Below are 26,764 nucleotides of genomic sequence, written 5' to 3'. Positions count from 1 at the left end.
AGGGAGGTCATGTTGCCTGTCTTGTGATATAATCGGTGGACCAGTCTCGTGTTGATACACTGCAAAGTTGAATATCTCGGTTCCTGGGATTGTAAACTTGTTGTACTCTATAACACTAATTGGATCTGATGATACATATTCCATCTAATGGCAGTCTGCTGGATATTGGTCAGTTAATTGGTGTTGTGCATTTGAAAACTTAAGTACATGATTTTCTATGTTCACTTTTATAGTAGAGGTTGGTGGGGGAGACTTGTGAGCTCCGTGGTGTTCGAGCACACGAGACACGGCGGCCCATCATCTCCTGAAGTGCCACCGGCTGTGTCCACACCCGTGCCTCACCAGAGCTACCTGGGCCAGACGGAGACGCCTGCCTCCAGCCGGCGCCTGGCGTCGGGTCACTCACACCAGATAAACATTTATATTCCTCTGTGGCAACCCTTCGCCAGGCGTCTAATTTTACTAAAACTGGTAATGATATATCAAAATTTATGTTAAAGGAAAGAGACCTTAGAGACGTCCCTACATATTAACTGGGAGTTGTGTGACTAATAATTGAAATGATGCTGGAGGAGGCTGAAGAGAGTCTCCTCTGAGAGGCCGCCAGAGTAAGGACGCAGCTGTGAGTCGGGGCCGGGGGGCGGAGCTTCTGCTGAAGGTGTGGACGTGAGAGTGGTTGGTTGGGCGTGCATGTCATAGGTACTGGTGGGCGTGAAATGATGAGCTTCGTTTAAATAAGCATCAGCAGCAGTAGGAGCAGCATCAGTAGCAGCACGCCCTTCTGGGGAACAGACTCCTTGGCGTTAAGTCGCAGCTTTGGTGTCGCCCGTGCCACCTCCCGCTGACGATGACGATGACGAGGAGGACGCGTTGGAGGCCGCTGGGGGCTGACCGTTGGCTGATGGCTGCTGGTCCTTGATGCTCTTCTTGTCTTCCTGCTGCTGCTTCAGTTTATCCTGCTCCTCGCGTTCCCGCCGCACCTGCTCGTTGATCTCCTTCACTGCCCGCAGTTCCTTCTTCAGCTTCATGCGCCGGTTTTGGAACCAGATTTTTACCTGAAAGAAACAACGAAATTAAAATGTCATCCAGGAAAGAGGGAGGAGGCAGGGAATCAACCTTTATACTTGGGGGAACAATAATTGAGAAATAAAGCAAATAAAAACAAATAAAAGGCATGATATAAAAACACCTACAACGACACACTATGCACACTACCCCTGAAACACGAGACGTTAAATTGCACCCTTTGTTGCATATATAACTCCGCCTCAGTAATTCACGGCAGCTTTACGACCAGGAACCGCTGCAACGCCACTGCTGCACTATGGATTTCCAGGAGTTGCCATTAAAGTCCATTCGGCGTAGGAGAAGGTTCATATTTCGCTGTGTTTGTGGAGAGGGGGAGGGGTCATTTGGCAGATTATACTTACGTGAAAAAACATCCTCAATAACATTACACTGTCAATGACGACAAAGAATCAATTTGTAAATGAAGAAGGTCACAGAGCAACTTACTAAATTATGCAAACAAATACTTCATGACAACACTGCACTTCTGCTCCTCGCAATATCCTGTGACTGATTTATGAAGCCCACCTGCCCTCTCATTTTCAGGACTACAGTAACCTAGCCTCGGGTCCCTACACTTCAAGGGATGACGAGAGAATGAACTTTACTGTTTTCATTGTTAGCTCATAATATTTCCGACGAGTGAGTGATGTGCGAATAGACCAATGGCCATATCCACTGGGCAGTCGGTTGGTTGATACTCGCTGTCTATTTTTATGCTTTGCTGTTCTTTTTTCTGGATCCTTTCCACCCCGTTTATTGGTGGAAAATGGCATTCAACGATGACTGCAGTTTTATAGTTGGTCGACATCACTTTTACGCCAGGATAATACAAACATTATCATCATCATCATCATCATCACCATCATCATCCCAAACCCGCTTTACGTTGGGATTTGTCAATAAAGTGATAATCATGACTAACACACATGCCCCAACAAAGATCGCGACATAACATCCCTTACACCGGGGTAGGAGGTGATATGGACCTGGCTAATATCGCATCATTTCACAAGCACCACTGACCACCAACGTCAATGCCACGTAATGATGATGTGTGAATAATATGTCCAGCTCATTTCACTGGCCATGATGCCGGGAACTCTCCAGCATTCGTACTTGCCCTTTTCCATGTTGTTTCTGGTTCCTAAACCACTCCATGCTACTTAGTGAGACTATTATTTCCCAACATTATTTTACTAGATAAACAATGATGGTAAGTGAAGGGATATATATATATATTTTTTGTTACGCCGAGTAATATCGGTGGACTACATCATCGAAGAGCAGAGGTGAACAGAGTCTGCGTCTGAGCCTTTCGCTGTGATCTGCAAGTAGCCAGAGTAATATGAAAATGACGTCATCGTTGTGCAGGGAATAATTTACTGACATTTTTGGCGACCTGTTCAGTGAATCCCACCACCGTCACCGCCACGCTAAGATAACCTTCAGTAGAGATATTTATGCCCAACACAGTCTTTAACCCCTTCATTTCGGTGACGTGCTATATTGTTTGCTACTCTGTTTTAGCTACCATCAAATGATTTTATCTAGCTCAGGAGAGATGTTTAAAACTGGAGGGATTAGTCACAGGTGTAGCCTTCAGTAATCCTTTCTCTGCTAGAGTTCTATTTGAAACGGAATAAAATCGTTAGGTGACAGCAAGAGTAGAATAATATTACATGCTCAAGGGCTGATGGGATTAATATCACTACGATGCTTCTTTTTATATTTCAATCTTGCCATCTCCAGGCGGGTTTATTCAGTTCTGGCGAGAGTTGCCATACTGAATGGGACAGACATATCGTTCATAAATCCCTTTATAACTACACCCATTTTATTCTAACCTGGCCCAAAACTGCCAATTCATCTACAATACTGAGCTGTTGCAATATATTAACACTAGAATCTGATGTTAGTCATGAAGGTGTGTTATGGATAGGATGGAGAGCCACATCATTGTCTTTTTCTGCCACTGAGCTACGTGAAACAATCTGCAAAATGACGAAAATCAGGGCCATGTTAAGGTGAAAGAACTATACCTGATGAACTGGAAGTATGAAGAAAAAATAAGTCACGGTACTAAAAGGCCCTACTCTGCTAAATGGCTACTACCCAAGATAAACAGTAGTGGTGGCAAATACGACCAAGACTCATTCCCTAACGCAGCTGACGACGCCATAACACGCAAAATGGCTTCCCTTCCCTGCCCGGCTCCTCAGGTGATGGTCGCCGCCACACCTGACGCACCTGTCGCGGGGGCCGGAGTCATTAACACCTATATTCTCCAGACAACCTTAGTATTGAGGAATCATTACTCTATTCTCTTGTTCTATTCCGTCTAACATCAAGCGATTTTATTCAACTGAGTGAATCATAGAAACCTGAGTTGATATTTCCATGGGTTATTAAGTTTAACGTAGGCTTAAATCTTTCCTTAAAACGATGTCTGTTCAATTATATGCTTGCTATCACAAAACGATATTACTCAGGCAAACAGTCATCCACTGCAGTGACCCCTCTATAATGCTAAAAGCTCTCTCGGTTAAACAAAATCGTAAAGTACTAACCTGAAAAGAGTGCCTACGTATTGTCACGGAAGAGAAAAAATTAAATTTGATATCCATTGCGACTTCAAAGACACTGGCAAACTGCTTGGTGATTTCGTGCACAGGTTAATTGACTTTTGAATAAGATGAAGTCTCCAGTCACAAAACTAATCAATACACACACACACACACACACACATGCAGGCAAACACATATACACCAACCCCTCTCTATCTCTTACACTCCATCAACAGAAATAATGGAATATCGTCTAGGCCAGCATAAGCAATATTTTACTGTCTATATCTGGTTAAACAATATCTTAAAAAGTCACACGTAGCCACAAAACTTGGGCTATTTCCACAAAACCATTGATCATTAAGCAACAGAGTATAATTCATATTGAGGAGATCTGTAACCAAATGAAAGTCCAGCCTCTCAATACCAGTCCTTGTACACTCATTCAAAAACAACCATATAGATTCCTTCGACAACAGCGAACTAGAGTATTTTGCCAACAATAATCACACTAAGACTACTATTAGCCTCGCCTCTGCTTGAAAACTTGAACGTTGGAGTCACTGAACTCCTCAAACTGGATATCTCGAGAGGAGTACGGTTGTATGCCTTTAACTGTCATTAATTTAAGTGTAATTCGTGATGATGTCTACTCTTTACATGGCAAGATGATGCTCTATACCCCCGCACTGCAAGAGCTTCCTCCTGGTCTGAATAATACGGTGTAGCAAAAGCAGTAACTTAATTAATGTCATTCTGCAGATCGGTTGAATGAGTTTGTATCTAACCCTTACCCAGCGAGGTGGATCTTTTGAGGTTAATAAACTCGGCAGCAGGATTAAAATATACAAGATGTCATAATACTGAAAGAATAAATCAATCTAAATGAGGGCTGTAATGTGAGGCGACCAGGTAGTCTCATTTGCAGTATAATTGGTGATATAAATTATGACTGATACTACAAGACTTCTCACTTGTAAGATTATAGCACAGACGAACACTGAAAAGAAATTGTGGTATTGCGGTGCTTTTGCCAAATGAGATAGTTATTAATGGCACAAATCAGTCATTCAAAATATAAAACTAATTTTAAAGTGGTAAAGAACTTTATCAGTACCCCCATATCAAAAATACACTCGATAACTTACTTCATATAAAGACACATAGATTCATAATTTGCACTGCTACTACTGACTCGTTGCAGGAAACAGCTTTCCCTTGTACTTTGCCTATTACAGATCATATTGTATTGTTTCATTAAGTACTGTATTTAATTACAGTCACGCACAATATAGATTGATATAATCTCTCTCTCTCTCTCTCTCTCTCTCTCTCTCTCTCTCTTTGAGAGAGAGAAAACGAGAAAAGTTGGTAGAAAAGGATTATAATAAAACGTTTGTAATTACGAAGTGTTAAGGCGGGATGGCTATAAAATCGGATTTCTATGAGGACCATTTAAAGTTTTGACTAAAGAAGAAAAAAGAGGGGGGGTCTGCAAGATGAATTACATAAACTTGGTCGAATTAAGAAATTTTCCTCTAAAACTGAACCGCCAAAGAGCAAGCGAGTGAAGTGCTTTGATAAATTTTGAGTCCTATAAAATATTAGTTATGACCAAGTTTAGAAATGAAGACCATTATTCATTTCTGTAAACTGAGGTTGAGTTGAATTCCTTAGTATCCGGGACAAAAATCAGTTTATGGAGTCAGAGTTAAGTTTTTATATTCCTATCACTCTAGCATTTTAAAGATGACACCAGCAATGGCTTTCTTACTGGGAAAAGCAAACATTTACAGGCTTCCAATGGCTATCATACTCAGTTATTAAAACATACTAAAAAAAAAAAAAAAAAAAGCTACACAGCTCATGATGCTACAAGGAAAAATTTTTCTTCCACATAAAAGGAGGGACAGATGTACCCTCAGGAAGAAACTAGAGATTGATTACTGTACTTATATTAATGGCTGAACTCGAAATCATATTTGCAAGTGACGGGTTGCCTTAATGTGCACATATCAGCTCTAAAACTGCAGGTCTTACTAAATGAATGATAATAAAGCTTTAGCGAACATGATGGGCTGAAATTTATCACAGCCCCGCAAAGACTGCACTTGTCTTTTATCTGTATGATCGGAGGAGGGGAGTGGTGTAATCCCCTACTAATATTAACAATTGCAAATGATAATCCTATCGTAATTAGGGGAGGGGAGACGAACATAAGGGAAGACGAGGACGGGTGGGAAAAAGTAAGAGGGTGAGAGAGTGTTTGTGAGAGAAAGGGAGAGAGATTGAGAGAGTGTGAGAGAGTGAGAGAGCCGGTGATCCCTCAAACTCAACCCCACCTAACAGTTACCTGGGTCAAAATCGCCCTGGCAATTACGATCCAATAAGGTTTTCGGCAAATTATAGGACACTTCTGGGCTGGACCCTCGTTTACCTGACACCATCACTCTCACGTCCTGCCCTGCCAAACACCTGGGAGGCCTGGGACAACAGATAGCGTCCAGGGAGGTGCCATTAATGTACTAAAAACCAAAGGGAAGATGACCAAGAAGAGGACGCAATCAGATATGGCAGATGAAAGTATAAGCCTAAAAAGGAGTGAGGGGCCCCTGGGATTCTCCAAGTGGGTGCTCCTCCCTCACGAAACACCACCAGCCACGAAGGTAAGGCAGGCTATACTGACCTCTTGATCCCTGGTTTCCTCTGCCCATACCCTTTCCAGTCCTATCCACTTTTTTTACTCACATCCTCCAACGTAATCGAAGGAGTTGTAGGTGGTGGCTCACAAACTTTGACCTAACCTCTTCACTACAATGACGTATTTAATTAACACCACTTCCAGACTATTAAATTCAACCACTTCTAGTAAGGAATGAGTTGACTAAATCCATGTTAGTTCGAAAACTCTAATTTAGTCTTGATAAACTCATCTGGAGGTAACAAATCTAACCAAGAGAAGACGTCACAGGATTCAAGGAGTTAAGTGCTACGGTTCTTTTTAAGAAAGGGAAAAAAGTGAGTATGTAGTTTTTCCCTCCACTGAATTAACGTTACAGGGCACTATGTTTGTAGGGAACTTATAAAAAAGATGGGCTCAGTAGCATTTTTTTTTGGGGGGGAGGGGTAATATACACGGCATAACATTACCAACCATATACAGTACCAGCACTTAACCCTATCATCGCAAAAGGTCTTAACAAAACTCCTCTCGTACTGGGAAGAACAGATTGCAAAAAGAAAATTGTCACTGAAGGGCTTATTTCACGACAACACTGATCCACACCAACATTCAGCCGTAACTCTCTTGCTACGAGGTATAAAACGGTGGTAGTGATGGAAGTGCGGGAGGGAAGGCAGAGCATCTCTTAGCACGGCACTGAGACCATAAATCCACCTTGGGGAGCCATTGTCAGACGCTTTGTGGGTGACGGGTTAGGGATTGGTGGTAGGAGAAGAAGAGGTGGAGGAAAGGGGAAGGAGAGATGTAGGAATGGGGAAGGAGAGGTGGAGGAAAGGGGAAGGAAAGGTGGAGGAAAGGGGAAGGAGAGGTGGAAGAAAGGGGAAGGAGGAGGAGAGGTGGTGGAAAGGGGAGGTGTGGGAAAGGAGGAGGAAGGTAGGGAGATAGGGACAAGCAATGAGGAGGAGGGGGGATGAGGAAATTATGGAGATGACAAGAGGACTAGAAGGTGGAGGACGACAGGAAAAGGACGCTGGATAAGGCAAGAGGAAGTCAAAGAAAAGAAGAGGAGAAGAAGGAAGGGCGGGGAGGGGGGGGGGTTGCTGTGGGGGACAAAAGAGTGAGGAAGCACCTGACACACGGTATGGAAATGGGGCGAGGCACAAAGACGGCAGCGAGATGGATCGGCTTGATAGAAAGAAATCCCACGGCCTTGAAATGAATAACACTCGCATTAGTCAACTTTCAAACTGCAATATATTCAAGTTTACTACCAACACCAACTAATAACGTAACCCGGAAAGGCCTGAAGGAGTACCAGAGTAGCAAGAACGTAGGATTTAACATGTAACTTTAAGACATGCTGTAATTTTTATCTTTTATTCATCCTTTCTACGGTATACAGGTACAAAATTGACTGGTTTATACTCCTGTCTCTATTTTCCCCTTCCCTTCTAGTGTGTCTTTGATGTTTTACTATTGCTCCCTCCAGGTGATGATTATACAGCTAAAGGAAGTAGTATGGTAATAAGGAAGACATGAAGCTAAGTCCACTAATTCCTTTGCTACGAGAGATCTCCCATTGTTGCCGGCCAGCAGTACCATTAAGTAAGAAAGGGGTCGCCGTACTGAAGGGATTAATGTATAAAATATCCACAACACGTACAGGGTATTTACAAGTGACCAAACAGTAACCCTGAGCCAAAGAGACTCGCTTATCCACCAGACAATTATTCCCCCAGCCAGAAACGCAACAATAACAACGGAGAAGTTTGCATAATTGTGTCCGAGTGATAGTCAAGGCCAAGGGAGGGGGTGGAAGTAGGGGAGAAAAGGGGAGGGTGGAGAAGGGGGAGGGGGAGAAGGAAGGAGGGAAAAGAGGGGAGGAGGGAGATGAAGAGAGTTTGAGGTGTTGGGGGGTGGGGGTACTGAGATTCTGAGAGGGGAGTAAGAAAAGGCTTGGGAATGACGGCTTTAACATTCTCTTACCTAAGCCTCTATGTATTTCAATCTCGGTCTTCTATCATATCCTCCTAAAACTAATATATCTAATTTCCATATAGGCAACTTCAACACCAAAAGAGAAATACGTGAAAAATTAGAGAAGGCTTCAGAATATTGATTTCCACCATATAAGTACCCTCTCCATAACTCCACTTATACTGATCTAAGTCTTCTCTTTAATATATCTGTTCAGGACTCATAAAGGGAATACGTGAATGGGAAGGAGAGACTTGGGAAAGCCAGTATTTAGCACAATGTAACCTCACACTACCAACTTCCATTTCAGTTTTCTTTTTAATCGTTTTTTACCTTATCTTAATTCAGATCAGAATCATCAAGAAATATGAAAGTAATGAAGTGGATCCAGAGACAGTAATTTGTGTACATTATTAGATGAAAACGATCTCTAATTAAATCTTGGCTTCCTTTTTGGCCCATCCGTAATTAACGTCTCAAACTAATCTCTGTAGCTAATCTCCCATATAATAAATCATAAAGACAACACGAATCACCATCGTCATTATCATCATCATCATCATCATCATCGTCATCATCATCATAACTCTATTTCCCACACACAAAAAATGCGTGAGAGTGGAGTATAGATTGGTTCCCTAGGGCAACTGGGCACTTGTCCAGGGGTAATTATACACGTATTTCCTACCAGACTGGGAAGGACGGGAAGGAGGGGCTGGGGTATGGAATAGGTGGGGAGGGAGAGGAGGAGGAAGGGAGATAGGTGGATAGGAGGAGGATATATGAGGGATGAGGAGGAAGGGGGATATGTGGGGGATAAGAAAGGAGGAGGGGTGGGTGCGTGGTGGTGGGGGGGATAGATGGGATGAGGTAGGTGGATCTTGGACGGGGTCACGATAAACACAGGGAGGCCGACACCGGGACTGGGCGGGAGATAATTACCTCGTGTTTCAAGGCCAAGCTTCTCCCAGGCTCTGTTTGGAATTCATTAGCCCCTCTCCTTTACCTGCCATCCTTTCTATGGTAGCATCAACAATAGCTGTCGGAGAGAATATGTGAGGAACCAAAACAGATGGCCTACGTTCCTGTCTAAACTATTTTTGTCACAACAGTTGACTGCGGGAATTTTACTCTAACGCCTGACGATTGTATGATACGGAAGTCGATGGGCAGGGAGAGCGAACTGGATATTCGGAACCAGATGAGGAGCCTCCAATGCAACTGCAACCTCACCTTGTATCTCAAAAGCACTGGAAGTGGTGCTTCTCATTGCACAAACCACCACTGCACCATCTTTCCATGCCCAGACGAGAAAAATCTAAGGAATCTGCCCTGCGTATTTTAGAGCTAATTCACAGGAGGAGCTCTTCTTCACCCAAGGTATTCCATTCGCAGTTAATGGGTTTTTCTGCGGTGACAAGAGTACCTAAGAAATCAAACATATCTAAGACTTGACATGCTGCTCTTTGGAATGAATTAACTCCTCTCCATTACATGACTTACAATTTATGATGGCCAACAATGGATGTCCTATGTGTCTATATGACTTTAATCTACAGAACCACGGATATCAAAGAGACCAAATATACTTAAGATTTAACATGCTATTCTTCTGTAAACATTAATTCCAAGCAACCTTTCTATGGCATGATAACAATGACCTCCTTATGCTAATTTGCCTCGTTTCAATTTTATCATTACAGTGTGCAAAAACAGGCCAAACACACTTGCAATTCATTATTTTTTGTCCATATCTGGCACCTTTTCTATGGGAGTGATAATCTGTCTTGCTCCCTCACTGCAATATTACGAATTATCATACGAACACATTGGGAATTCATCGTTCTACAACCTACATGGATTTTTTTTTTTTTATGGCAGTGTCAGTCTGTTTCGTTTCACAGTGGCAATTATGGTACATCAAGCACGCACACAGAGGGGGGGTTCATTAGGATCTTACAAATATATGGCATTCTTTCCCTGACTGTAATTATCTGTCACGTTTTATCTTTGCAGTTGCAGAATATCGAGGAGGTTAAACACACACACACACACACACACACACACACACACACACACACACACACACACTGCATCCATTACCTTCTACCCACATCTTGCATTCTTTCCATAACGGTGATAGTATATTTTGCTTCATCTCTCCCAGTACTGAGTATGGAAGAGGCCAAACAAACCTGGAATTCATTAGTTCTACCCATATCTGGTACCCATTTTACGGAAGAATCGACCACGGCCATCGTATGTATCTTTGTCTCTTCATAACTTGTATCTTCGGTGGTTTGGGAGGCTTTCTAAAACTTCTATGGCTCACGGATTGAAATTACATATAACACCAATGCATTTTTTGTATTCTGTCTTGCTACCGCCGGACGATTCTGTTCAGCTTTGGAAAGGCGCAACATAGAGATGAAACTAATATATCAAGCTCCACCATCACCTCTAGTGCATTCACCACAACCACCACACAACCCTCACCACTTTCAAATCTGCCTAGACTCCATCACAGTCCACCACCACCACAACTACAATCACCACTACAACCACCACATCCACCACAACCATTATCACCATGTCCATCTCCACCACACCACCTCAACTACAACCTCAACCACCACCATCACTACCGCCATCCGTCGTCCCCGGAGGCCAAGCTAAATCTATTTCTATGCAAAACACTTCTAAGGGGACGCTGGTGGCTTGTTGGGCGTCTACGGTATTCAGGTGTGGGCAGGTGTGGGCTCTGAGTTATCACCTGGGGTACGGTAGGGCCATCACCGTCTCTTTGTTTACTTCTGCCATGCCACCGCGGGAAGGGAAAGAGGAGAAAGGAAGAAGAAGAGGGAAACTAGAAAAGGAATGCAGGAAAGAGGAGAGGAAAAGCAAGCAAAGAGAAATGGCGACTAAGGTAGGGTCTGCTTCTCTCTCTTCTAGGATGCAAACAAAAGAAGGAAGAGAGAGAGAGGGGAAAAAATATGGAATAAGAGGAGAAGGAATGAAAGAAATGTGAAAAGAATTATCCCTAGGCTTCCTCACTCAAACAAAATCTCTTTGTTTTAGCCTGAAAAATATGTGAGAGGTCAGACACAACGGAAGAGCTTAATGACTGATGGAAGATCCTCAAAATACAGCACTTCTTTCTTTCTTTCTTTTTTCTTTTTTTACCTGACGAGAATCCTACCAATTTTCAGCTCAGATGAGGGCCAAATGTTGTCAGACTGGAGGGTTGATTTAACTACTGATCAAGAAAACTCATTCCTACCTCATAACCTGGGGTCATCGAATTTCATAGAACCGAGACTTAGTGCTCAAGTTTTGGAAATGCCCAAGTACCACCGGATAAAAACACTGCGAGTATAATGATATCCAGGCATCCTAATTTCACTCATGATCCTTAAAGTATCACTCAATTCCCCATCCCTACTCCTCCATCCCACTCTCCATCCTACTCAGCCACTCTCCACAGCCCTTTTAACCCCCGCATTCCATCTCACCCTCCATCACTTTGATATAAAGTTCATGCACCGTTGAGGTCGTGTGTGTGTGTGTGTGTGTGTGTGTGTGTGTGTGTGTGTGTGTGTGTTTATAAGAATATCTGTATGCGACCGAGGGTTTGTGTGTTAACTTTGCATGGATGTAGGAAAATATGTTCCAACATGCTTGGATATGTGTGTATAAGCATCTGGTAGCATGTGTGTGATGTGTGTGTGCTTGTGTGTATGCATGTATAAAGATAAGTTTCTAAAAGCACGTGTGTGTACGCAGGTGCATGTATCTGTGAATGAAAAAGACTGCCAATGATGTATTAGGCAAAGATATGTATGTTGAGGTACACGTGGATTACTAACATGCGTAATATACAATTCTCTCTGTATACTTTCGTGTGCATATGCGTTCAACCAAAGTGCTTCCACCTACTGTATATTTTGCAAGTGTATAAGCAGGCCAGGACTGACGACTACTGCTGTGCTCTACGTCTCTCTTATTCACTGCTGACCTATATAGCTAGAGAAAGGTAAGGGCCGAGGATACATTTTGAGGTAATCATGGAAATATTCATCTCCACCAAAATGTAATCAGGTTCTAAATTCCCTTCGTGGCGTGTGGGGAATTTTCAGTGCAAAAAAACTGAGGCTTGACACTACCGCCTATTTACAAATTTTGACCCTGTTCTCAATATTAAAAACTGGGATTCTTCTTATCGACCAGACCTTTTCTGAAATATCTCCATATACCTCACAAGATCTCAATGAAGAATTATCAAACACTCAAAAGACATTATTTTCCCCCCTCACTCACAGCATTAAAATGACAAATATAAAAAAACGGCAGGGAAAACTAACAAAAAACGTATTACTGTAACAAATTTGAAAGCATGGGGGAATGATTCATGATTGCTCTGAGAGGTTTCTAGTACTAAGTCGTTTTCAATTCCCGGGATGCGAAGGACGTAAAGCATCATTTGGAAGTAATGTTATAAAAGATACACGACTGCACTCACATGAATAAACACACTAACGCATGTAGTAAGGGGCATTCTTCGAGTGCATCGCTTCTGTGGCTCTGGTTACACACACACACACACAAAACACCATCCTAACTTTACGTGGATAAACTGATCATTGGGAGGCTGCAGCGTGCATTTAGCAATTACCAAAACAGCAGAAACAATTGCTGAGCGGTGGTCATTAGTGCCGATAATGAGGCAACTTGGCCGATAAAACAAAGGATTGGTGCCGATAAAACAACGGACGGGATCAAGGGTTCGTCTGGCGGCCATTCGAGGTTGACAGCGGACGGCGATATTCACTCTGCCAACATTTGAATTCACTTTGCCAACATTTGAATTCACTTTCCCAACATTTCCAGAGTTGCCTAATTTGGCCAGTTCCGCCGGCCGCCCACCAAACGAATGGACCTCGAGTAAAGTACCACAATAATTCGATGTTATACTACTTTTTTTTCCCTCTAATTTGGCCTACAAACTCTCTTCATCTTGAATGCTGAGCTGTAACAATAAATTAACAATAGAAATATTGCACTAGTCACGAAGAACTAACACAGGACTGCCTTACTCTGGCACTAAATTAAATGAGTTGCAAAAGGATGAAAATCCTGGCCAAGTAAAGATGACTGAGAAGTCAGAAGTTTTATAACTTTACATGCACGGAAATTTTTTACAGTGAAGAGTACGAAACGATAATGGCTCGCTGTTTATTTGCGAAGGGGGTACAGGATAGACTATCTTCTCGCTACAATGACGTCTTTTTATGTGATTCTTTCTAACTCCAGACCATATAGTTTTGCTCGGGAGACATCTGCAACTTAACTAACCCTGCCATTCAAGTTGGATCTAAGTGGTTGGCTTTAGCTGTAACCGTATAAGAAAGACGCCTTCTGATTGTAAAGACTAATCCTTTCAACACGAGGGCCTCTCTCGTAAGTTAATAATAATAACAATGATAATAATAATTTAACAAAAAAATTTACCATATTCACCGATTTCATTCTACTTTAATAATGAAGAAATTAACAAAGACTACAGCCTGTTCAAAAAGTCTTCCCTATGCTGAATTAAATCGTGCGAAGATTGTTAAAAAAAAAAAAATGTCCTCGGGCTGAAAGGGTTAAGCAGGTGGTCGCATCTCACTCCCAGCGTCCCGATCACGCAGCCTTTTTAATCGGATACTCCCCCCCCCCCGACAACGAGCTAAAGAAACCGATAACCGATAGGGATTATACGGACGGCTGGCGGAGATCGGTAAATGGTGTGGCAATAGCTCTGGGGGTTGATCGTTCACACACACACACACACACACACACACACACACACACATACACACACATAATAGCTACACAAACGGACACATGCACATAAATACACACATCCACATTCACCCAGACTACCTTTCTCTCCCACTCTCTTTCGCATTAACAATTCTCTCTCTCTCTCTCTCTCTCTCTCTCTCTCTCTCTCTCTCTCTCTCATCATTAGCAGGGTTGGCCCCAATATCGTAGCCTACACAACTTGTTTTGACTTTTAAATGCAGGCAAGAGAGGAGGGGTTGTGTTGGAGGGGCTTCTCAGCGTCGTTAGTGGCTGTTTAATTCATGTGAGCTCTCTCTCTCTCTCTCTCTCCCTCTCTCTCTCTCACACAGTCTACGGTATTATAATTCTCTCTCTCTCTCTCTCTCTCTCTCTGCACCACAGACGTCTATGCAACGTTGCAATATAGAGGGAGGGAGGAATGCCTGGTGTAGCCGTCGCCTGAACTCTTGAATGGTGGAATTTCACAAAGCTTCGTCGTCTGTATTTTTCGCTCAGTTTTCCCCATCCAATGACTCACTTTTACCGCTATTTTTACGTCTGACTTCTTGAACTTCAGATTAACTATTTTCCCACTAATATAACTGACTTAGCAGGTTTAAAGATAGTAAGGGAGGATGGTAACAGAGAGAAATAAAGATAATAAAGGCCATAGGAACATCCCGCAACAATGGTGAATGGTGATTAATGGAAGCGTGCCTGGATCACCGGTCCTACCCCTTACCCCACCCCCTTAGCCGCACCGACCGGGAAATTATAGGATGATTAAAGTGTAATATACCCCATGTCCGGCGACCATACCTCCTCCCGTCTCCCCCGTCAGACAGGTGGCGCCCTTACCAGCCCTAAATCCCGTTGAGGATTCCATCTATCCGGGGTTCTCCTTACTTCTACGTCTGGCAACCTGGCCGCCATAATTAACCACCAGTTTCATAAGTATGATTTATATCGCCTATTGTTTACTACCGGCTTCATGACCCACTGCCAGAGAGAAAGAGAGGTTTTCCGATACCGCGACGCTGGTACGATGAGCAGCCACTAACACTTTCTTCCCTTCTCCTCCTTCTGCTCCTACCACAATAAATATCGCTGAGAGCACTTGGTATTCTCTTCATGAGGCGGGAGGTGTTCAAGTGTTCAGGGAAGAGTTAGGAGGCGAATCGGATTGCTCAGGAGGCGGCCCACCATTTGCCACACCTCACACACAACCTATCCTCTTCTAACTCTTACTGAACAATACATATTCTTATAAAGCAACAAGGAGAGATACAGATATAACAAGGGATCGATATAGATGACGGGAATAACTTACGATAAATAAAAGAATAACTGTACAATAATAAAGAAGTGTTTATCACAGGGTAGATACATAATGGCTGCGCTGCGGCGATGGTGTCCGTTCGTTCCCGCTCCTCAGTTATACTCACTATTTTTTGCTTTATCGAACGAACGGTACTTTCACCAGTGCTCTTGCCGACTTATATATGAACACATTAAATACGATTCTGTTCACTAGGCGTGCATAACAGGAATTAACCATGTTCAAAATACAAGTGCAAGAAGAGATAGTGTCTGTTTTCTTGGACGAATGGTATTTTCACTACATTGCCCTTGCCCATAAAAAAAAAAAAAAAAATAGACTTGCATAATAAACGTCTCTACATGGAATTAAGCAAATCTAAAATTCAACCTCATGAAGATGTATAAAATTCTTACAGCAATGGTACATACACCACTCTGTTCTTGCCGTTTTATGCATTAATACAAAAGAAATAGCAGCCCTGAACGCTACACACAAGATCTGCTTAACAAGCATCTAAAAAGGAATCAAACATACATAAAACACAAACACGAAAAAATTAAGATTTGCTTTATCGACCAAGCGGTACATCAACTACATTGCACTTGCCACTTTTTACACGAAAGGAGGGAAACTATTTCCGACACAATACACCCTACATGACAAAAGCCTCTACAAGGAATCAAGCATACCTAAAATACTAAGCACCACAAGAGATGAGTTTGTATTATAATAAAAGGTTTGTATTGTGTTAAAGCGCCGTTATATTTTGTCAAACTTTAATGCCTCCTCCTCAGCGAATTTATTTATTATACATTAATATCCATCTGGTTACTACTGATGCAAAGTTGATATTATATATATATATATATATATATATATATATATATATATATATATATATATATATATATATATAATTATAATTATACATATTTAGGAGTAGTAAGCATATTACATTGCTTAGAAAGAACAACGGATTTTCCCAAACGAAAGAAAATACAAGTCAACGTCTCTATTAACCGAATAAATAATCATGTGAGAATCTAAGTTTATGCCTTGGCGGTGCAACGCGTCTCGCATTCGTTAAATCTAAGAGCCAGTAAAGATCACTGAGATGACAACAGCATCATTGAGAGCCTCCGTCTGCCTACGAGATTACAGTTCACGGTCTTTAATATCAAGTAAACAATCTTAAAAGACAGCAATCTTCCATCTTAGCGGTGCAACAAGTCTGGCATTCGAAAAATACGAGAATGAGTGGATGAAAATGACCGCTGCGAAGACGGTGTATCGCAGAGAAGAGTACCTGTTTGATTACAAGAATACTGTTCCAAGTCTCCTTTAATCAAGCAATAACTTGAACTTCCATTTCACCAATGAGACGTGTCTCGCATTCATAAAATCTATGTGCCTAGAAAAGATCACTGAAATGTGAGTACTAAAAAGCGCTTAGTCTTCCTACGTGAGAATAACAGTAACTCGCTAAGTTTCCATCCAAACGGTGCATTGTGTCTCGCAAACCCAAGGTTCCCATCCTAACGGTGCAGTGCTGTCTCGCACTCGTAAAGTCTAAGCGCCTGGAGAAGATCAAAGAGAATATCACCGAAAAGACATGGGGGTCATATGAGCAGCGCCTCAGTCTTGTCCGCCGCCTAACACCTAACCGCTGTATCCCCGGTCCACCCTGGCCCCCGCCGCCCGCTGCGATGTAACTGGTATGAGCAACAGCTGTCCTTTCACATGATAACTTACTCAGGTGATCTCTTACTCCTTAAGTCTTACTTAACAGGTCAAACATAAGTGATGTAAACCCTCACACTCACAAGACGTCTTTTGTTAATTATATTCTCCCTTCTCTTGATAACTAGAGATTTTTCGAACTGGGGAATATAGATTTCAGTTTCATTTACTCCTTCAGTACACGTGATATTTACGAGGGTGAATGTTTCTTCCCAAAGTAGCAAGAAATATCTAAAATCCACCATCCAACTGAAAGATTTAAGTGAACAAATATAAAACTTTTCCATTACTACCAGTGTTAGAGCCCACTTAAACTGATCACTGTATTTCACGGCAGATGGAGAACAAATTCTTCCCTTATTTATCAACCCATAAAACTGACTACTGTATGTAAAGTGTATATTCACTAAACTGCCACACTTGGGACTCTAAAAGCATGAAAATTGTTGAAAAATAGAGTTGGTTATTGGTTGACAAACTGCAAGTAAATATATGTACAGTTCGTGTGCACATGGATACCAGATTGTTGCTAGAACGAGACCAAAGTGAGTAAGATCACAAAAAGGGTGCAAAAGATGAGTGAGGGGAGAGGAAGACTCCATAAACATTTTGGCTAAGAGCAGTTAAAGTGTAGGTGTGGATGTGAGCGTGGGTTGGGGTGAGGGTGAGGGTTAGGGTGAGGGTGTGGGTGTGGGTTTGCGTGTGGGTTTGGGTAAGGGTGTGGGTGTGGGTTTGGGTGTGAGTTTGGGTGTGGATTTGGGTGAGGGTGTGGATGTGGGTATGGGTTTAGTATTCTTCCCCTCATCGTGGGATCGATGGGGTAGACGCGTGGTGTCAAAGCTACCTCCTCCATCACACAGTGCTCACATTTGTACCCTTTCTATAAACTTACAAAGAATTATGGCAGTAATAAGCTAGTGTGAGACTATTATATACTGTCTGTCACTGAATGTTAACATTGAAAATATCTTGAAGACAGCCAAACACTTCAACATATTCTGATACTAGTGCGAGACATGAAAAGAACTATGTAAAGACAAAAATATCTATGAACGGAAGTATAATGTTCGACTCAGCAACAATCTTCGTATGAGGTATTATATTTGTGCATGCTGAGAACCATTTCCCCGAGATATTTAATACTTTATATTCTCAATACTGCATCATAAATTTATATGTACTCCAAATAACTAAACATAACAAGCTCTTCTTTAAAAAATTTCCATTTGTTTTATGTGAAGAAAATGCATGTATAATTAAAGGCATAAGAATTACTCTGCACAAATAATCATGAATAATTTTACACTTAGCTTACATCGAACATAAAATCAGTTACATGATGAAACACAGAAATAAGACATAAACATAGTATATATAAATGAACTATCTCAGCCCTTCATAAATAATATACACCTAAGCTGTTACCCCATGGAGAAAAATTATCACATATGTATATACGAAAACTTACTCGGCAATATTAATAATTAGTGAAATAAAACTCATTAATTCATTCTCCTGCTGTAAAATATCACTGATAATGAAGAGGTGGAAAGAACCAAACTGAAACAAAAATAAGACATTAGATTAAACCTTATGATATGAAAAAGAAAATTATGTGAGAGAAAAACGTGAAAGGAATTACAACTTTTAACTGAGATATGAGCTAAAAATAATAATGCTTATCACATGACTGGCCCTCCCAAAAGAGTAGCAGAAATGAACCAAGAACAAGGAGCATTAGTGAATGATATCCGAACACTGTAAGCTACTTTTCCACATAAACCTCCTAATATTGATACATATCTAATTAACAATATTGTCGAATAGTATTTTCTGTGCTAATCTACGTTACTGAAATTCTGTGGATTATATACTGTACATGTGCAACGAATTTAAGTTACTGAAATTCTGCTCATTTATACATGAGCAAAGAATTTAAGCTACTGAAATTCTGAAGATTATATACATGTGCGAAGAATTTAAGCTACTGAAATTCTTTGGACAATCCATGTTTGAAGACAAATCACTCTATCAGATTTCTCCTTCATTTCTACAGCATGTATAAATTCTCGCTGAGGTCCCTGACTGTGATGGAAAAAATAGTCATAATTGAATATTATCGAAACTTAATATAAAGTAGGCCTGCATTTCAGATACTCTAAAAGCTAGTGGAGAATAAAGCTGCTCCTAAAATATCCCACCACCTGCTGGGTGTTCAGTGAAGCAGTGAATCAAGATATATTACACCGTGATCACACTCTCTCACAATATATAAATTAATACAGTGCAGGGTTTCCCACGAATTGTTTCAGGGACATACGTCATTTCTCTGGCATCTATATATAACGTAATTGCAAAGTCCTAAATATAGTACTAATAATCGATTTGGTAATAAAGCATGATGAAGTAGTGGAAATGCCTGCAAGATAAGGTACCCAGCCCTCTACCAACCAGATAATTAAGTGAGTGGTTCCCAGAAAACGATAACTAATAATAAATGAGCAAAATAATAAATGAGCAACGAGGCGAAACAGTTTAGGGAAGACGAGGATGACGTCAGGATCACCAATGAGAAAATTGCTAGGATAATAACCGTCTAAAAATATATTAATAATTTGGCAGTTCATGATTTACTTTCAGTCATGAGCGACATTAAAACTGCTCATAAAATTAATGGATGGCACAACACAACGTAAATGTGTTGTGGGGCGATTTAGAGAGTGGAGCATTGAAATTTTTCCGGGTTCAGTAGGTGAAACATAATCATTACTACAAATTCATCTTAACTCTCTCTCTCTCTCTCCATTACTTTCTACTCGCAAAAAAAATGCAGTGAATAACCCACAAAATTATCGTATACACGTATATAATGACATCAATGCACTAAATCATATGCATTCTTTAATATTACAGAATATCATAATACTTAGATATATTACCGTCCACGTAAATCACAAGTCGTAAAGCTCCTTCATATGATAAACTGCAGCGTAATAATTCGTACTACACAAACTGTTATTAATATTGATTTCATTAAAACAGGTACACCGAGAAAGCAGTAAATTGGGGAACCCGGTGAGGGAAGGAAATATAGCTACTTAGTAAGGCCAAAAACAAGTGCAGATCGTTGGCTCGAGGTTCATGCTTCAAGCTATTTAATGAATATGGCTGATTTCATTAAAGTTTGTATAGCGGGTGAACTGAATATGAATTCCTGGCCAATATTTATATTTTAATTTTGTGATTTGCAGAGAAAGCTGGAGATTACAAAAATAAATAAATGGATAGATGCCTTGGATAATTATCTATAAAATGCACAAACGAGAACCCCGACCGTGCCCTCCCCGTCTGTGTTGTCTTCTCCGTCCGCGTTCTCTCTAGCTCCGTCTGTACTCTCCCCGTCCGCGTTCTAACTCCTCCCCGCCCGTGTTCTCTTCCCGTTCGTTTTCTCTTTTTCCTCGCCCCTGTCCCGTCCCCTTCCCGTCTGCGTCCTCTCCCCATTTCGTCCGTGTCCCGTCCCCTCCCTAGACACGTCCTTTCCGTCCGTGTGCTGTCCCCTCCCCGTCGGTATCCGCTGAGCCATCGGGGAGCCATTCCGGTAAGTATCCCGGATTAGTGAGGTGGGAATATCCTCCGTTTCTCTCCTCTTTTTATGCCCCCTCAATTACACACTCAACCCGCTTTACGTGGGGCTCCAATATGTGTGTGCTGACCTCCCCCCCGTGTCTGGACGATTCTTATATTCCATCTCGGTGCCTCCAGACGTTTTGATTCAGCTTAAGACCTCTCCGACTGAAGGAGTAAATAATAATAATAATAATAATAATAATCCATTAACCCAGTCACTATGATGGTTACTTTTGCTTCATCCTGCCTACCTCCAAACAATTTACTCAAGGACACCTCTCTCACTGACAGAATATAAACAACCTCCATTAGCCTATGTACAAGTGTGACGATTTATCTATTATGGAGCAGTTTTATTCCGCTCAGCCGTGATCTCTATTAGTGTGGGAGTTAATTTCTTCTTTACTGGAAATCTAACTTATTCTGGAGGGAACAAAAATTAAACCAAAAACTTAATCCTATTCAGTTCATTATGTGGTATTTGCGACAGGTGACTCTATTTGCATATCACTGAGAAAACAAAGAACAATGTTTCTGTGTATTTTCCTATGTCTTTTTACTTCTCTACGAGTATCTCTGTCTGTCTGTCTGTCTGTCTGTCTGTCTCTCTCTCTCTCTCTCTCTCTCTCTCTCTCTCTCTCCACCAAGTCTAAGCCTCCCTTCACACTCACACTCAGTCATCCCCTCAATATGATGACATCTTTTCTGGGTTATTATTGCTTATACTTGCAAATTTTCTTCAGGTCAGGGGAGCTTTTTGGTAGCGACGGGTTAGTGCAGATTAACAAAGGTCTGTTCTGAATTAATTGGTCTAAATTAGGAAGAATAAATAAAAAAACGATGTCATTTTACTGCAGGGAAAAGGAACCCTACCCGGCCTCTTCCTTACCTATCCTCCTCCCTTCTCCTTCCCTTCTTCATTTTTTTCTCCCCTTGCTTCCTCTCCTCGTCCCGTTCTTCTCCTTCCCTTCTCCTAACCCCCTCCCTTTCCTGCCCTTCTTTTTCTCCTTCCAAGCATTTCCTTCTCCTCCTCTTCCCTCCTTTCTCTCCTGTTGTCTCCTCTCTTCTCTTTCCCATCCTTTCCATCTCTTCCCCCATCTCCCCATCCATTCTCTTCCTCTTCCTCTTCCATCACCACCTGTTTCTTCTACCCTATTCCGCGTCTTCCGCACCCCACCCCTCCCTTCCTTGTACCATCACCCTATTCCCCACCCGACCCCTTCTTTTCCTCCCCCCTCGCCTCCCCTTTCTTCTCCTACCTCATTACCTCCTCTCCCCACTACCCACCTCACCCCTACCCTACCCTTTCCTACCTCATTACCTCCTCTCCTCACTACCCACCTCACCCCTACCCTACCCTTTCCTACCTCATTACCTCCTCTCCCCACTACCCACCTCATCCCTACCCTCCCCACTCCCCACCAATCACCCCTGCTCACCCCGCTGGACCCCCGTAGCATCGAGAATGGAAGTTTCGGACGCACACACGGGCTAATCCACGACCCCTTAAATCCGGCTCATACACCGGAATTTCGCGTTAGCACAAAAGGCAAAGTGGCTCTCCCTTACTTTAACTACAAGACGTATCGCTTTATCCAGGGAACCCGTTTGGCGAGGGACGGGCCGCCACCACTAAGTCCTTCTTCTTCTTCTCGGCTCCTTTGCTCTTTTTCACCTCCTTTTGGCTCAATTTCGCCATCGCCTTGTAATTATGAAGTGGGGTAAATAGTCGGTAATACGGGTGATCCCTTGCAGCATGGAAGATTATTAATTCTGATCCTTATCTCGCCGGGCAATAAGGCTGTGTGAGGGATGAGTGTGTATCGCCGGGGTTCTTATTATCAGACACTCTACCGAAGCGCTGGGGGTCTGAAAGTCGGGGGGTGAGGGGGGTACAGGAGGGATTGGGGTAGGAGGGATAAGAGGAGGAATAGGAGGGGTAAGAGAAGGAGTAGGAGGGGGAAGAGGAGGAGGAGTGATGAAGAGGGGGTACGAGGAAGGAAGGAGTAATTAAGAAAAAGGGGAGTTACGAGAGCGAAAAAGGAGGAAGAGGGAAGAGGAAGGAGGAAGAGGAGGGGCAGGTTGATTGGGTAAATGATTAGAATGTAAGGAAGTGAGGCAGGTATATATAAGGTATTAAATGCGTGAAAAAATGGAGAGGCGAGAAGAAGGTAAACTAGAGAGTAAAGGAATGCTATGACTTAAGATGCTAACAGGGCGATCGTGTAGGAGCATAACCAACAAAAGAGAACAGAGAGGGAGAGGGAGAGGAAATGACAGAGGGAGAGATCGAGGGAAAGGGAGGCTGAGAGGAAGGCATGGAGAGATAGAGAAAGATGGACAGGGAAAGAGAAACACAAAGGAAAAGAGAAAGGGAAACACAGAGGGAGAGGGGAAGATAAGAGGGACAGGGAGACAAATGGGGAGAGGGAGAAGGACACACAGAGGGAGAGGGAGAAGGACACACAGAGGGAGAGGGAGACAGGAAAAAAAAGAACAAGAAGGAAACAGGAAACACAAAGGTAGAGGGAGGAGGAAAGACAAGAGGGACAGGGAATGGAAGAGGGGAAATAAATGGGGAGAGGGAGAGCATACAGAGGGAGAGGGAGACAAATATGGGAGACGAAGACAGAAACACAGAGGAAGAAGGAGATGGAAAGACAGGAGGAAATGGAGAACGGAAGGATCCAAAACAGTAGCAGAAGATTAAGTGTCGCAAACCATGGATGGAGGTGACAGAGATTGGCAAAAAATAAATAAATACCGGTAAACGAATAAATAAAAATAAACTAACACTGAAATATCAAGAAAATTAGATGTGGAAATTGCGGCGGTTGTTGTGTTTATTTTCCTTTGACAAACGTGGGTCGGACACACTAATAACAAACCTCCACCAAAAAAGCACCAAAACCTCTAATGACAGCCAACGTCCTGGATATATATTTGCTCAGATGGAATAGGGAGGGTTGGGGGTGGGTAGATACAACGCTGGGTGTATATAGGGCGAGGCATTGTTTTGCAGATCATAATGCTAATGTAATGGTTATGGTAATACACTTTTCAGGGGTGGTTATTTGCGCGTGAGGAGGCGTGTTATTGCGGTGAATGATGCTTAATGGGTCTCGTAACGTGCTGGGTGGCCACGTTGTTTATGGGATGAATTGCGAAATGCGTCCACCAGTGCAGCTGTGAAGTGGTCGCAAAATGGGGCTGTTGAATGGTATTTTCAACACGATTAACTCGAGTCAAACCAGAAAACAAACCGATATTACAGTCCATAAAAGTACTAAACATGGGAAATTTTACCAACAGTAGTTACCAACAGAAATAATCCTTACAATGAATAGGCCACATTGAAGCCTTACAATTGCATATAATGATGGAAATAGGTGATGATGGTGTTAATAATACTGATACTGATAATTCTGTATGTAGGTGGTTGGGATATGATGATGATGATGATGATAATTATGCATGTGGAAAACCTTGATGAGATGATGATGATATGATGTAGAAAACTAGTGAGATAATGATGATGGTGACATATTATAGAGCAAAGAGAATGACGAACATGAAGCAATATCAATCAGACAAAAAACGAAGCATTAAATTAAATACACAGGAAGCCACGATATCAAAAAGATCAGAAAGGCACAATTATCATATCCTAACTCGCACTTACAAAAATGAGAGCGAATTTCCATGATTGACACGCCACCCAGATGAACCCCCGGGGGGAAATAAAGAAAGAGGCCCCAGGAAATGTCACCGGGGATCTGTTTCGTCTCAGCCCACCCCCTCGGTCCTCCTCCAGGGCCGAATAAATCACGAGTCGTATTCACCATGGATCTTAACACTTACAATCTCCTACGACTCTCTCTCTCTCTCTCTCTCTCTCTCTCTCTCTCTCAGCTGAATAGAATAATCTACCGTCAGCTGGAATTGAATACTGGAGAGGATTCACACCATGAGACTCCTATGACTCGCTCTCACCTAAGTAATATCACCTGATGTCACATGGAAAAGATATACTATAGCTGTTTCGATCATGAGACGATTAATCAAGTGTCACAATTAACGTTTCCATAGCAATTTAGGGTCATCAGAATTCGTTTTAATTTTCTTTCTCTCTTTCAGTTCACTCAGTTTTGGCTGTGAAGTGTATGGTAGCTGTATGAGTGATGGTAAAAGTATAAACCAACAATCTTATATATTACTGAAAACTCCTATGAGTCACTCTCATATGAATAACATCGACTGATATAAAGTGGAATAGAGTACAATAGGAATCAAAATCTGAGGGGGTGATTGGTGACATTACTAGATCCTTTTTATTCTAACTTGGTCTAAAACTGTTATCTCTATGGTTAATGTTGAGTTATAACAACAGATTAACACTAGAATATAGAGCTAGTCACAAAGAAGTGCTATGGAAATACCGGATAGCCGTGGTACTATCTTTTACTGCCACACGGTTACATGACAAGCTGCAAGAGGACAAATATCTGGGCCACCTTAAGGCAGAAGAGTATAACACCCAGGTTCTTCCAAATCACCAGCTTAATAGAATGAATAGAATACTAGAGTTGTCCCCACCGTGAGAGGGTTAAGTTCAAGAAAATATGTAAATATGAAACCACGGACCAAGGATACCATTAGCTCAAACGGGAGGGGAGGGGGGGGGAAATCCATCAAAGGGAGACTATACTTAACCTGACTTACGCTAATTGGACCGATTGAGACAGGGGGAAAAAATCGACCCTAAATAAGAAAGAAAAATGGGAAGGGCTGGCTGGAGTAATGGATTGAGGAAGGTGGAAGAAGGGACTGATGTGGCTAAAGAAATAAAAAAAAAAAGGGTGATTGATATAATGAATTGAAATGGATGGGGAAAACAGAGAGAACATAGGATTACTAAATGAAATGGGTGGGGAAAAAAAGATAGAGCATGGGAGTACTAGAAAGATGGAATGGAATGGCTTGAAAAGGGGACTGAAGAAGCTGAAAGAAAGGACTGAAATAGATATTGGAAAAAAAAAAAAAAAAAAACTCACTGGAAGCTGGAATAACAGAATGAAGTGGACGTAAGAAAAGGACTGAGATGCCTGATAATGAATTGGAATTGATGGAAAGAGAAATGGAATGAGAAACAATGGACTAACAAAGGAGGAAGACATGCTCAAGATGACCAGAAAGAATATTCTTCTATGGTGGCTGGAATTATGGACTGCGATGGTCGTAAAAAGGAAAGATATGACTAAAAACGGACTCAAAGCACTAAGTTTGAATAGGAACTTGGATGATAGGACTGAGGCGGCAGGAAACAGTGCTCAAAGAAGGTGGAATAATGCACTGATGTGGCAGCTTAAAAAAAAATGAAATGGCTGTAAGAAGGATTGGGATGATTAAAGTTCAGCTGAAATTGCTGAAACTGAAATGGAATGGCTGAATAAGGGACTGAGGAAGCTGGAAGAACAGACAGAGACCGTCCGAAAAAATTGTTCCAGGGTGGCGAAAATAAAGGATGAAAAAAAAAAAAAAAAAGACTGACAGTGCAGGAAAAACAACGAGAGTGCTGGAAAGATGATGTGGGATGGCTATTTAAAAAAAAATATATATATATGGCCAGCAAATGGAGAGAATGAGTGGAAATATAATAATATATGGATTGGGATGGATGGACGTAGATTGAAAAACTAACTAGAACCGCTGTAAAAAATAATCAGATGGGATTAATGTGGCTAAAATGATTAAATGGAGGTAACAATTCTACATATGGGTAGCAGCAACTTGAATAATGTCTTTAGTTGGATGGATAAAGCGGATAGGGTAACTGGACTTGGATAACTAAAAATACTAATGTAACTGGATTAATGGATTTGGATTACTAAGAATATAAATGTAACTGATAAACGGATTTTGGTAACTAAAATATTAAATGTAACTGGATTAATG

General features: G+C 41.8%; 1 protein-coding gene across 1 annotated transcript in view; it reads right to left on the bottom strand.

Moving 5' to 3' along the window:
* Window positions 1-803: 803 nt before the first annotated feature.
* The window catches only part of LOC145405378 (homeobox protein abdominal-A homolog), a 225,666-nt gene continuing 199,705 nt past the window's right edge, over window positions 804-26,764 (bottom strand). Inside the window, exon 5 of the mRNA XM_080276785.1 lies at window positions 804-1,055. Within this exon, the coding sequence (XP_080132911.1) occupies window positions 804-1,055 (252 nt within the window). The remainder of the gene's footprint in view (window positions 1,056-26,764) is intronic.

This window comes from Coenobita brevimanus, chromosome 66 (genome assembly GCF_032717465.1).
Source record: "Coenobita brevimanus isolate Jiangsu-jjx chromosome 66, ASM3271746v2, whole genome shotgun sequence".
Lineage (NCBI taxonomy): Eukaryota > Metazoa > Arthropoda > Malacostraca > Decapoda > Coenobitidae > Coenobita > Coenobita brevimanus.
This window is presented reverse-complemented; position numbering and strand designations above follow the sequence as displayed.